This window comes from Kogia breviceps, chromosome 13 (assembly GCF_026419965.1).
Source record: "Kogia breviceps isolate mKogBre1 chromosome 13, mKogBre1 haplotype 1, whole genome shotgun sequence".
In the NCBI taxonomy this organism is placed as follows: domain Eukaryota; kingdom Metazoa; phylum Chordata; class Mammalia; order Artiodactyla; family Physeteridae; genus Kogia; species Kogia breviceps.
Window position 1 is genome coordinate 858,038 of NC_081322.1, and position 14,036 is coordinate 872,073.

At 43.5% G+C, this 14,036-nt stretch overlaps 1 protein-coding gene across 2 annotated transcripts in view; it reads left to right on the top strand.

Moving 5' to 3' along the window:
* Positions 1-11,398, top strand: part of ME1 (malic enzyme 1) — a 185,806-nt gene extending 174,408 nt beyond the window's left edge. For both annotated transcript variants that reach the window (XM_059083903.2, XM_067011227.1), the window contains exons 13-14: positions 5,040-5,138; positions 9,734-11,398. In XM_059083903.2, the coding sequence (XP_058939886.1) occupies positions 5,040-5,138; positions 9,734-9,901 (267 nt within the window). In that variant the 3' untranslated portion in view covers positions 9,902-11,398. The remainder of the gene's footprint in view (positions 1-5,039; positions 5,139-9,733) is intronic.
* The last annotated feature ends 2,638 nt before the right edge of the window (positions 11,399-14,036 follow it).

The window sequence follows — 14,036 nt, forward strand, 5'->3', positions numbered from 1 at the left end:
TTGTTTTTTGAGGAACCTCCATACTGTTTTCCACAGTGGCTGCACCAATTTACATTCCCATCCACAGTGTATGAGAAAAGAAACCTATGTTTTTTTTTTTAACCTTCACGATTATGTTCTGTGACAGTAATGAGACAGTAACAATTTTGTTTCCAAATTATGGAGGAGGTGGTAAATATTTCTCCATGGAGAACCTACCTAGATGATGGCTTTTTGTTTGTTTTGTTTTTGGCCACACTGCGTGGCTTGCGGGATCTTAGTTCCCCAACCAGGGGTTGAACCTGGGCCCCAGCAGTGAAAGCACTGGATCCTAACCACTGGACTGCCAGGGAATTCCTGATGCTGGCATTTTGAAGATTTAAAATGACAGTCTGTTAGAGAACAAACTTATGGTTACCGGGGGGAAGCGTAAGGGGAGGGATAGATAGGGAGTTTGGGATTGACATGTCCACACGGCTATATTTAAAATGGATAACCGGGCTTCCCTGGTGGCGCAGTGGTTGAGAGTCCGCCTGCCGATGCAGGGGACACGGGTTCGTGCCCCGGTCCGGGAAGATCCCACGTGCCGCGGAGCGGCTGGGCCCGTGAGCCATGGCCGCTGAGCCTGCGCGTCCGGAGCATGTGCTCCGCAACGGGAGACGCCACAACAGTGAGAGGCCCGCGTACCACAAAAAAATAAATAAATAAAATGGATAACCAACGAGGACCTACTGTACAGCACAGGGAACTCTGCTCGATATTCTGTAACAACCTAACTGGGAAAAGAATTTGAAAAAGAATAGCTACATGTATATGTATAGCTGAATCACTGTGCTGTACACCTGAAACGAACACCACATTGTTAATCACCTATACTCCAATATAGAATAAAAAGTTAAAAAAAAGAACATACCTCCAATATCTATCTATCTAATCATCTTTGTAGTACTGTACTAATATAAGCATTATGGGGGAAAAAAATGACAGTCTGATTTGGCATAGTGAAGTGTTTATTATTCAGGGTGCAGCGTAGGATACAGAAACCACTCTAGTGTTTCAAGCAGAGACGAAATTCAAACAGAGAATTCGGTGTTTGTAAAGTCTTTCAAAGGACGGAGGTGTGCTCTTCGGTGGGCCTCCAGGAAGCATTCCCAGAACGGCACAGAGCAGAGCCGGTAAGGATGCTCGCTTAAGCTACTCTTTGGAACTGTGAAGGGTCTGAAATTTCACCGTACCCGCAGGCTAACAAGTCAGCCTGCCACGGATCCACAGATGCTGGCCAAAGACACAAAACTCTTAGGTCAGAGACAAAGGTGCGCGAGGTGCTCTGAACCCAAGGCTCCTGCCCGTTCCCCTCGCCTCGCAAGCCTCCGGGGGGTGACACGGCGGTTGGACCGATACTTGTAAAATCACGAGCTTTGGGTGATCGGAATGTTCACCTGGTTGATACGTCTGAGGAGGATGCAATTCGTGAAGGAGAAACTTGAGGGAATCTCTTCTCTCGGAATTAAACCGCTGTACAACACGCTAAATAAAGCGTGTTGTACAGCGTGTTGAAGCCCACCAAATAAACCCTGATTAACGCTCACACATTTCCACCATGCAAGCAGACGGTGCTTTGCGTTGTGCAAGATTTTTATGTTATTGGTGTGATCTCAAGGAGCCTAAACCCGGGGTTTCGCGCCTTGGTGTCTCTCTGTGTGAACAGAGGTCGGCCAGCCCTAGTGCTCCTTTCCTTTTCTTCGCTGCATTAAAAGCACGACGGCTGGTGTCTTCGAGCTTCTCTGACTCAAGAAATCTTGTAAAGCCAAGTCGGCGTCTAATCACTTAGGAGGGCTTTTCAAAGTTGTCCTTACATGAAGGGAAGTGTACTCATTGTCTTTTATCGCGGACACAGCAGAAGAAGAAAGATGATCTTTTTCTCGTGGCAGCCAGTCTGTCCTTTCCTAAATAACTCCAGCACCCTCTAGTGACAAATTTCATGGAAAAAAAAAAAAAAAGTCGTTCCAGTAAATCTACCCAGGGAAAGTAATAATTACCCTCCAACACCTCTGAAGGAAAACAGTAAGATGTGGTGAGGTTACTGCTGTTACTCTTATCATAGCCAGCCATCTCTCCGGCTGAATCTTGGCCTTTCCACCGTTCTCCTCTTAGGCTTCAACACGACTTTCCTGTTTCTCATGCCACCTCATTGTTTTCTTTGTCTCCCTTTCAAGTCCCCCCGCCCCCCTTTTTTTAAAAAGATGTTTTTGATGTGGACCATTTTTTTTAAAGACTTTATTGAACCTATCACAACGGTGCTTCTGTTCTATGTTTTGGGCCTCTGGCCGCAAGGCGTGTGGGATCCCAGCTCCCTGACCAGGGATCGAACCCGTACCCCTGCATTGGAAGGCGAAGTCTTAACCGCTGGACCTCCAGGGACGTCCCTCAAGTTCCTGGTGACTAAGCTGCTTCCTAGCGTTCAGTTTTTTGTCCTCACTTTTTTCTCTTTCCGTTTAAAGTCTCCTTTCAGAGATCTCACGCATTCTCTTATTTCCATCAGTGTCATTCTACAAGGGGCCAAGTCTGTGTATCCCAATTCTTATCTTTCACCACATCTCCAGTGACCTGATGGGTATTTCCACCAAAATGCCCTGCTATTTCCCTAAACACAGTTGTGGAAAACCGCTTCTTATCTCCCCTCGCCCTCAGTATCCACATTTCCGTTCGTGACACCCCCTTTCTAAGCAGGCACCGAAGCTTAGAAGCCTGATGTTCTTTTTACCCTCCCTCAACCCAAAGCCTGTAAACGCCCCAGGCATGTGAACAGCCACGTAACCGTCCTGTGTGTCATCCTGCCTGGAAAACTCCGAGACTCGTTCTCCACCCGCCTAAGCCTGTCTTCAGGTCACGGCTTAACTCCCACCTCGTCCTTGGGTCCTTCTGTGGCCTCTCTGACTCATTTTGAGCTTTCCCCTTAGCCATGGCTGTCTTCAGCAAACACTTCATTTGATTCCTAGTTGTATGATGCTCTCGAGAGTTTCACGTATTAAACCATCAAGTCTTGCCTTATATTTAAATTGTATGTTATCTTCTCTAAAGACAGAAGGTCTCCCATGTACTTCTTTCAGAACACCAGTAGCCCTAGCGCAGTACTGAAGCACGTAGCAGAAACTTGGTAGATGCTTATTGAATTAAGTAGAACTAGTAGTCAGTAGTATTTATCAGTGAGAAGAAATACAATGCCACAGACACACCTCTAGAGGGGGCAAAAAGAAGAAAGTTCTTGTCTAGATTATGTTTTGTGGTTAACAAAAGTAGCATGTAAGAGATCTAGGAGAATGTTTTGTTTGCCCACCCCAAATCTAGTAACTGTTAGGATTACTGTCAAAGTACTAATTGGATCTCTTACGAAACTAGTAACCTCATGGGTTGGCACCAATCTCAAAGAGTGTTCCTGCACATTTTTACATCACAAAGAGATTTTTGGATTTCTCGGTCCTCTGGACAGTCTCCTGGACCTCTGATGCTTCCTGGGGTCTGAGCGGCCTGTACAGCCGCCTGGGACAGTCTCCTCCCTCCTGTTCACATCTGGAGGCAAGCCTGGGCCTCCCACCCTCACACCCTCCTCCCGAGTCACCTGCTCTGTGCTCTCTCTTCCTCCTCGCCCCACCCTTCCTGCTCTCTGCCCAGAGGGCTCTAGAGAGATCCCCTCTGACGACAGCATCTGGGCAAAACCGACTCATGTCAGTCGCTGGATAACTGAAAACCCAGGTGACTTTGACGTTGATATAATACTATTATCTAACCTAGAATCCAAATTCAGATTTGCAAGTTATACATAAAAAAACCTTTACAGCCTCGAGACTACTCTTTTCATCTGCAAGAGCACTTCAGCCTTCCTGTTTCTCTTATGGCAATGACATTTTGAAGAGTACAGGCCAGTTGTTTTTTACAGTGTTCCTCACGGTTTAATTTAAGTTGTATGGTTATAGGGTTTGGTTTAGGTTTGCCTAATAATTGAATCCTTCTCAGTGAATCACATCAGGAAGCACGTAATGTCAGTTTGCCTCATGTTTTTAAGCTACTTTATTGAGGTGTGATTGACATACCAAAAAGCCATGTATCTTACAACTTGATGAATTGAGATAAGTAAGTATACAGCTTTGAAACCATCACCACAATCCATGCCATACACAAATCTATCACCTCCAGAAGTTTTTTTCCCACCCTCTTATTATTATTATTATTTTTTGTGGTACGCGGGCCTCTCACTGCTGTGGCCTCTCCCGTTGCGGAGCACAGGCTCCGGACGCGCAGGCTCAGCGGCCACGGCTCACGGGCCCAGCCGCTCCGCGGCACGTGGGATCCTCCCGGACCGGGGCACGAACCCGCGTCCCCTGCATCGGCAGGCGGACTCTCAACCACTGCGCCACCAGGGAAGCCCCCCACCCTCTTTATTATTATTATGAATGTGTATGTGATAAGAATATTTAACGCAAGATCTACCCTTGTAGCCCATTTTCGTGTCTACACTGTTTCCTTTAGAAATAGGGAATGGTTTGGGAACAGCAAAGGCTGAGGCTAGTTAGGTGATTTGGATAATCCAGAATCTGTATCCTGCTTGCCATGTGAGTCAGAAATAGCTCTCTCAGCCTCCTGCTCTACCTCCCGTGCAAGAGTTATGTGAGCTGGGAGCAAGGCCTGACCAGCCTCTCCCCTCCTCTGTTTTCAGGGTCCTTTTCCATCACTTTTCTCATCCTCCTCTGCCTTCCTTACCTTTCTTCCCCCTGTCCCTCTAGTGCATCCAACAAGAAAGCTGCCAGCATGTCATGGTACAGTAGAAAAGGAACTGGGTTAACAGGAAACCCAGACGCTCATCTCCATCTTTTTCACTATTTGTCTTCTCCCGCCAGTCACCAAGCCTCTCTGAGCTCAGTTTTTCCATTGAGAGAGGGAGAGATGCACTTGGATCATGGCGTTAATAGGATCTGCTTTTATCCGCGACCATTCACCGTTACCCTCACAACCACCACATTCTATGGTATGAAGTATTTTTTTTGTCTTTCTTTTTTTTTAAGGTTATAGCTCAGCAAGTATCAGATAAGCACTTGGAAGAGGGCCGGCTTTATCCTCCTTTGGACACCATTAGAGATGTTTCTCTGAAAATTGCAGAAAAGGTAAAACCACTCTTGTTGAAGCCTTATTATCTTCCCTTCCACCTATGGCTGAATGTGCATGTTTAGGTGTTAAAAATCCACTTCCCTGAAATATCTGTATCAACTTCTTATGTCAGAAGTCAGAGAAATGAGGCCTGGTGCTTTGGCAGAGCTTAGGAACTATGTCTGATCCTTAGAAATGGGTTGAATCATTCATTTCCCCATCGTCTTTCTCTCCCATAATGCAGGTAATTCATCAGGGTTTCATTTCAGCTAAGCTTCCTCCACCAGGCCTTTTTTTTGGTTGGTATCTCCCATAGGACACTGAGATAGTCACCACAGTATTGCACATAAGGTAGAGTGACAGACCGTTAATCACCTGCCTTATCCATGTCTCTGTGGATGTGTAGCACCTTGCAAATCACAGTTGATTATACAGGGCAGCAAGCGGAGCGGTGAGAGCGGAGAACTCAAAGCTGGCTGGCATGGCCGGTGAGCTCTCCAAGGGCCTAGCCAAGAAGAACCTACATTTTCTACAACTAGGACGAGAGAGCCGCTGACTCTTTTTGCAGGCTAGCTGCATTCATTTACTAGGGCTGCTATAACAAACTGCCACAAACTGGGTGACTTAGATTACAAATTTATTTTCTCACGGAGGCTAGGGATCTAACACGAAGGGGTTGGCAGGTCTGGTTTCTTTGGAGGCGTCTCCCTGGCTTGTCGATGACCACCTCCTTTCCGGGTCCTCGTGTGGCCTTTCTGTGTTTGCACATCCCCGGGGTCTCTGTGTGTGTCCAAGATTTCCGTTCTTTTTGTTTGTTTGTTTTTCCGGTATGTGGGCCTCTCACTGTCGTGGCCTCTCCCGTTGCGGAGCACAGGCTCCGGACGCGCAGGCTCAGCGGCCGCGGCTCACGGGCCCAGCCGCTCCGCGGCACGTGGGATCCTCCCGGACCGGGGCACGAACCCGCGTCCCCTGCCTCGGCAGGCGGACTCTCAAGCGCTGTGCCGCCGGGGCAGCCCCTGGATTTCAGTTCTTATAAGAACAGCAGTCAACTTGGGTTGGAGCCCACCGGAATAGCGTCATTTTAAACTCAGTTATCTGTTCAGAGGTCCTGTCTCCAAATACAGCCCCACTCTGAGGTACCAGAGGTGAAGGCATCAACATTTTCGGGGGACGTATTTCAGCCCACCGTCATCGTCCTATGTTGAAACTGGGGTTTCTCAACCTCCACGCTACGCACATGTGTCTGGGTAGCTCTTTGTCGCGGGGGCTGCCTTGGCCGTTGTCGGATGTGTAGCAGCATCCCTGGCCCTTATTCACCAGATGCCAGTAGCGTCTGCAACAGGTGTGACAACGGAAAATGTCTCCAGACATTGCCAGGTGTCCCCTTGGAGGCCCATTTGCTCCTGGCTGAAAACCGACGCTATTGGCGAGTTTATCAGAACAACACCATTTGGATTTCATGTCATGATTTATTGTGTTGATTCAGGGTGGATGCTTGAAACACCAAGTAATCCTTCAAAAAAAAACCTTCAGATAATCTGCTGAGTTATCAATATAGGAAAGAGTATGCTTATGTTTTCTCCTAATTTGTATCCACTAGTTTTAAACTAGTTTGAATTATTAATACACTGAACATCACATTATCACTTTAAGTTCATATCGAAGGGTTCAATGAAAAGGAGTAGCATATGATCAGAGGGGTAAGTAAGAAGACGAGAGACAGCCGGAGAGTATGAAAAACTCAGATATTACACCTAGAAAGAGGAACGAACGCTGAGTGGATAAACAGAAATCGGGAAACCTGGACAAAGAATCAGCTCCAGGAAGGAAGGTGATATAAGTAGACTGCAGGTTTGTGGTATCCATGGCAGCGGGTTGGCCAAAAGGTTCGTTGTGGTTTTTTTGTAACGTCTTACAGAAAATCCCGAGCGAACTTTTTGGCCAACCCAGTACGTTCAACTGTGCAGTTCTAACCAGTAGATGGTGAAACTGAAACTGAAAGAGAGGCTGGGTATTAAGGTGGTGGGTCATCTACACGCGGTAACAGGTGAAGCTCTCGTCTTGCAGAGAGTCGGGCGTTGACGAGAAGGAGAGAGTGAAGAGTTCACGGAGAGAGAGCGTCGTTAATACAGCGTGTCCTGGGGGCAGAAAGAGGAGTGGATTTCTGCAGAGTCTGTGTCAGGAATGAAACAGAGCATTTTATTATAATAGTGATACAGCCTTTGCAAAAGAGGCACAGGGGAACTTTTTGGGGTGATGGAAATGTTCTGAAACTGGATGTGGTAACAGTTGCCCAGCTCTGAATTGATAGAAATAATTGGATTATATGTTAAAACTGTTGAATTTTGTGGTCAGTGAACTGTAACTCAAGGATATCTGTTAAAAACATAGTAATACCATATCACGGGCACTCCGGAAAATAGAAAAGAGGAAAATACCTGATATTCTACTTTTCTAAAACAAGCATTGTCATCATTTTGGCGTGTGTGTTTGCTTGCAGTCTGTTTTCATTTGTTTGCTTTCTTTTCTAACACTGTTGTAATAACGTGTAAGGGTGTATTCACATACTTTTGATCATGTTTTTTTCGTAAACATTTTTCCATAATGCAGCACAGTCTTTATAACTTCAGTTTTTTCATAAATGCATAATTTTACGTTGAGAAGAGATACTTAAATCATTCTGATATTCTTCAAAACACGCTTATTCAAATAAGTCTGTCATACAAGTAGCTCCTTAATGATTGCTTTCTTAAAAACTGGAGTGAATTAAAGAGCACATATGGAGTGATTAATTTTGACAACAGGGAGAATCCATTCCTCTCAAAGAAAGCAGGGGAAGAGAATGTTTGAAGATATGGAGGAGACAGTTGGAGTTGAGGAAAAGAGAAGTTGAGATCGTTCTCTTGGATCAGTTGGAATTTTCTCAGCAGAGTGAGGAGAGTCAAATGGAGACACGAGGAGGGGAAGGTTTGAAATTGACTTCGGGGAAATTGACTTAAGGTTTTTTTAGCTCGTTTTTGATTTTTAAAGGGTAAAAGCATAATGTGCAACCACATGGGCCCAAGTAAGGTTAGGAAAGGAATGACGTGGCAGGTGACAGCTCTGAAAGGAGAAAGCCCGCACTGAGGGCTCGCCACAAAGACATGGAGACAAGGTTCTGTGATACCAGCAAGGCACAGAGCACCGAGACTGGCTCCAGAGCCCCGCTGATTAGAATCAGGATACCCTGGGAGAGAGAAAGAGGTTCTGTAGGAGGCCGTGGTCGGAATCGGGCGATTGCTGAAACTGCAGGGTATCGGAGTTCAAACTTAGCAGGGCTTTTAAGGTATTTAGTTCAGTTAATTATCAGTCAAGTCATTTCAAGGCTATTAAGACTGACTTATCTGAGAAATTCTGGTTGGAACACCCATGAGTAAATCTGTACTATTCACACTTTCCTTTCTTGCTGATATAGTAGTCTACTCTTGTTACATGATTTATAATTGCATCTTCACTTTATATCTTCTTTGTGATTATGTGTTCTTATTATAATACACTTAATTTTTTGGAAACAGATGAGATATAAATTAGAACTTAATTTTTTTTTTTTTTTTTTTTTTTGTGGTACGCGAGCCTCTCACTGTCGTGGCCTCTCCCGTTGCGGAGCACAGGCTCCGGACGCGCAGGCTCAGCGGCCACGGCTCACGGGCCCAGCCGCTCCGCGGCACGTGGGATCCTCCCGGACCGGGGCACGAACCCGTGTCCCCTGCATCCGCAGGCGGATTCTCAACCACTGCGCCACCAGGGAAGCCCCTAGAACTTAATTTTTTGATACATAAAAAATTCTTTTTTAAAATTGAGGTATAATTGATTTACAGTGTTGTGTTAATTTCTTAAACATACACACACACACACACACACACACACACACACATTCTTTTTTTTTTTTCCGGTACGCGGGCCTCTCACTGTTGTGGCCTCTCCCATTGCGGAGCACAGGCTCTGGACGCGCAGGCTCAGCGGCCACGGCTCACGGGCCCAGCCGCTCCGCGGCACATGGGATCCTCCCGGACCGGGGCACGAACCCGCGTCCCCTGCATCGGCAGGTGGACTCCCAACCACTGTGCCACCAGGGAAGCCCCCACACATTCTTCTTTTCTCCTCTTTTCCATTTTGGTTTATCATAGGATGCTGAATATAGTTCTCTGTGCTATACAGTAGGACCTTGTTGTTTATCCATTCTATATATAACACTTTGCATCTGCTAATCCCAACCCGTCTCCCCCTGGCCCCCTTGGCAACCACAAGTCTGTTCTCTATGTCCGTGATTCTGTTTTGTAGATAAGTTCATTTGTGTCATATTTTAGATTCCACATATAAGTGATATCATATGGGATTTGTCTTTCTCTTTCTGACTTACTTCACTTAGTATGATCATCTCTAGGTCCATCCATGTTGCTGAAAATGGCATTATTTTGTTCTTTTTTATGGCTGAGTAGCATTCCATTATATATATATATACTACACCTTCTTTATCCATTCATCTGTTGCTGAAACAGATGAAAAATTTCTGACATGTGCTCACCATCATCTCTATCCATTAAAATAATTAATATTCTTTTCTTATTTCTAGATTGTGAAAGATGCATACCAAGAAAAGACAGCCACAGTTTATCCTGAACCCCAAAACAAGGAAGCATTTGTCTACTCTCAGATGTATAGCACTGATTATGAGCAGATTCTACCTGATTGTTATTCTTGGCCTGAAGAGGCCCAGAAAATACAGACCAAACTTGACTAGTAGCTTAATAGCTGATATTTCTAACTCCATTAATGAGATCTTGAAGTCTTTCATAATTTTCAAAGATTGGAATCTTTTATAATGATTCATAATACACTAGAGTAAGATAATTTTACTTTAACCATCTAAAAATTTATGGAAGAATATTAATATACTTTAGGATAAACATCTCACTAGACAATTTTGCTTCATTTACTTTATGATTATTTACGGTTTCTATCTTAATTATTTTGCCCAAGTTCTGTTTAAAAGCTATTGTAACTACTACTGAGAAAACCCATCATTTTTACATAGGGAGCTAAGGGGAAGACTAAAATTAGTAATAAATTGATATCAGTATTAAAACCCATAATTCTTTTGTTGTTCATTTTATTAAAAGTCTACTTTGTAAAAAAAAAAAGATCGAAATGAATTTAGGCATAGACAAACTTTTGCTAAAAACAGAAACACTTTACTCTGTTGCCTAGAGAAAAACAACTCCTCAGGTATTTTTATTCCAATCCTACATTATATCTGTTCTTTTTGTGCAGCTGAATTCTAAGATTTCTAAGAAAGACCACTGCTGTTTACAATGCCTTGTGCAGCCTTAGATTTTAATGTTCTTTCGACATTGTTCCATCTCCTTATCACCTTGGTCCTCGGTCAGAAATCCCTTCGTAAAAGCACCTTTCTTTCCCCCTGACCAAGTGCCCTATCTCAGCTCCACACCGTTGCTTCTGGGCCTTTGTGGACCATGGCCCTATGCTGAGGTTGGTGCCTTCGGCTGAGCACAGCCTGAGAAGTGGGCAGAGCTGAGAAGGGTGGGTGAGCTCCTTGAGAAAGGGCTGCCTGTGGAGTTGACATCCTCAGAGAGACATCCCCAGACTCAAGGCAAGCTGGGTTCCCAGCTGAGTGACCTGGCCTAAAGCCCCCTTGATTAGCTCAGGTCATTAAGAGCTCATTGTGTTACAGCAAACTCACTTTCCTCTGGGTTTGAAGAAAGTTTTGTGACCACTTCCCCAATATCAGAAATTATCTTTACATCAGATATTAAAATATTCTAATCACTATCAGTAGTTACAGCCCAGAAATGAATGTTAATTTCAGGTTTTACTTTTGAAGTTAATAATTGAACCAATGGAAACAACTGTAAATTCTTAAGCTCAGGTGCAGTAACATTTACTATTTATTTATAGAATTATATGGAGGCTTTTTTGTTTTTGAAGTAATGCTTTTAAACAGTGTAAGAAGATGTTCAAGGTAAACTATGGTAGTACATGATTTCATTAAAAGTTGAAGGTTACACAAGTTGTTTTAGGTGTCAGTAGAAGGGGTAGGGGTATTTCTGAAGGTAACGTTTAGTCAAGAGTTTCCTCAATATAGTTACTTTGAAAAGATCTGGAATGCCTGTTTCTCGTCTAGTTTCCATGTTGTCTTGCAGCTCTAACTAAATGTGTTTACTTATGCAAAGATTTATTAAAGCATAGAAACAGTGAATGAATAAAATTATAAAATAATTGTCTTTTTTTCTTAAAATATCATTACACTTAAAAATGACAATGCCGGGTCTTGGCAGTCCTATGATAGGGAATTTGGAATTTTAAAAATATTTCAATAGCTAATTTCACTATGAAATTCATTCATTTAATATATGTATAGTCATATTTGCTGTATACTGTTATGAAGGAGCTACTGCCTTGTCCTCAGAGAAGGATAATGAAACAAACATTGGACGATTACTTAACCAGGTACCAGGTAGTCTATGTACCTTATCCTGTTTAATGTAGTCCCCACAATTCCCTGAGGAAGTAGACCATGTAAGTAACGTGCCAAGTCCACAGGGCTCGTAAGTGGAGGAGGAGGACTGTACATCCATGTTTACCATTTCTCCATAGTCTGTCCTCTGTTCACTAGAGTACGGTTAGAACAGCACTGTCGAATAGAAAAAAACAAAGTGAGTCGCATGAGCAATTCCCGCCCCATGGCCTCATAAAAAGAAGGAACAGGTGGAATTCATGTTCATGTATTTAATTTAAACCAACATGTCCAGAATATTGTAAAAAGTATTGAGATATTTTTACATCATTTTGTTCATACTAAGCCTCCAGCTTTTTCACATTTACATCAAAGATATTTGCATATACATCAAAGTCATGAGAACATATAGGAGAATGGAATAGAACAGCTCGCAGACAGACCCCCCCCTGAATATATTAGTTACAGAGTTAGCACAAAATTCAACACAGAAAGAAAAGAGTGTTTGGTAACAGGGTTGGGACAGCTACCTACCTCGTGGACCTACCACCTCACCTTATATAAAAAGGAAGACTTTAGATGGATTAAAGACCTAAATGCGAATGGTAAAAATGTAACGTTAATAAAAATTAATGTAGCGAAATATCTTTGGGACCCCCCCCAAAACACAGACATGAAGTAAAAAATGGATGTGTTGCATTAGCTAAGGATAGGAAGGTTTTGGCTGATAAGTGGGTGCTGCCATATAGCAGTATAAAGTGAGGAAATCCAGGACGGTGGAGTAGGTTGGTTGCTTCTACAGAGATGGATTCATAAAGAAAGAGATAGTTTAGGTTCAAAGGCTTAAATTCTCAGCTCAAGGCACCGTATAAATACTAGAAAAAAAATGCCTCTATTTTTGCCGAAAGAGTCTCTTCTCCCTTACTCGCTGTAAGGCTGAAATAACAGAAACCCAAGGTCATACTTCATCCTGCTGGCTGCCAGATTTTAACAGGAGTTGTACTCAGCCTCACCAGGACTCTCATGTGAAAGTGAAGAGTATCGACTAGGAAACAGGAGGATGTTGATTTGGAAATGGGGATCTGTGGGTAGGGAGATTTGGAGGACTTGTGATGCCCTAAACAAGTCTTGAGTCCTGACAGTCCTGTGTCGCAGGAAACCCCTCATCCCCAGGCAAACCAGCACAGTTGGCAAGTCCTTCCTTGCTCATCAAAAACGGGAGCTCTTCCTGCCTAAAGAGGCTGTTACTGCCTTAGGTGAAGATCCGGTAATGACCTCACTCTATCTCCTCCTGCTCCTCCCAGATGACATCTCATTATCTCTGTAGGCATCATATCAGAGACCAGCTTGCAGAGGAGCTGGGGTGGATACAATTCAGAGGGCAAGCCCAGGAGGAGAGGACTCCCACCGAAAGAAGTCTAGACTTTGCTCACTTACATTGGCAACATCTGAGGAAAACATGGAGTTCTGAAGATGTTGTACTGAGGATGGAAAAGTGTAACTTGGGATTGGGCAGACTTGACTGCTGGGGGTGCACTTGCCACAGATCCTGCATCTAATGTGCTGCCTTGAGCAGCTGAAAATGATTCTGCTTGTTGGTTCAGTTAGTTGACTGAAATGTAGACTTGATGGTGACACAGGTTAAATGAAATTGAGAGCGCAAACATTCCTTGAGATAATATAAAGGTCTTCAAAGATTTACAAACTTGGGAAGATGGGAGTGGTTTTGTCATGTGCAATCTGATTGTCCTAATCCTAATGATCTCCTGAGTCTCCCAAGAGGACCTATTGGTGAACCTCCTTTCGCTAAGACCTTGAGAAATAGATTGGGGAAGGGATTAGTAGCATCAATGAAAAGCATTTTTAAAATTGAAGTGTAATTAACATATAACATTATACTAGTTTCAGGTGTACAAGGTGATAATGTTTGTATATGCTGCAAAATGATCACCACAGTAAATCATCATACCTAGTTACAAAAGTTTTCTTTCTTGTGATAAGAACTTTTAAGATTTACTCTCAGCATCTTTCAAATATGCAATACAGTGTTATTAACTATAGTCACTATGCTGTACATTATATTCCCATGACTGATTTTATAACTGAAAATTCATACCTTTTGACCCCCTTCACCCATTTTGTCCACCCCTCCATCCCCCACCTCTGGCAACGACCAATCTATTCTCTGTGTCTATGAGCTTGTTTGTGTTTTGTTTTAGATTCCGTATATAAGTGAGATCATATGGTATTTATCTTTCTCTATCTGACTTATTTCACTTAGCATAATGCCCCTGAGGTCCATCCATGTTGTTGGAAATGGTAAGATTTTATTCTCTTTTATAGTTTGTGTGTTTGTGTGTGTCTGTGTTTTTTTTCTTTATCCACTCATCTGCCCGTGGAC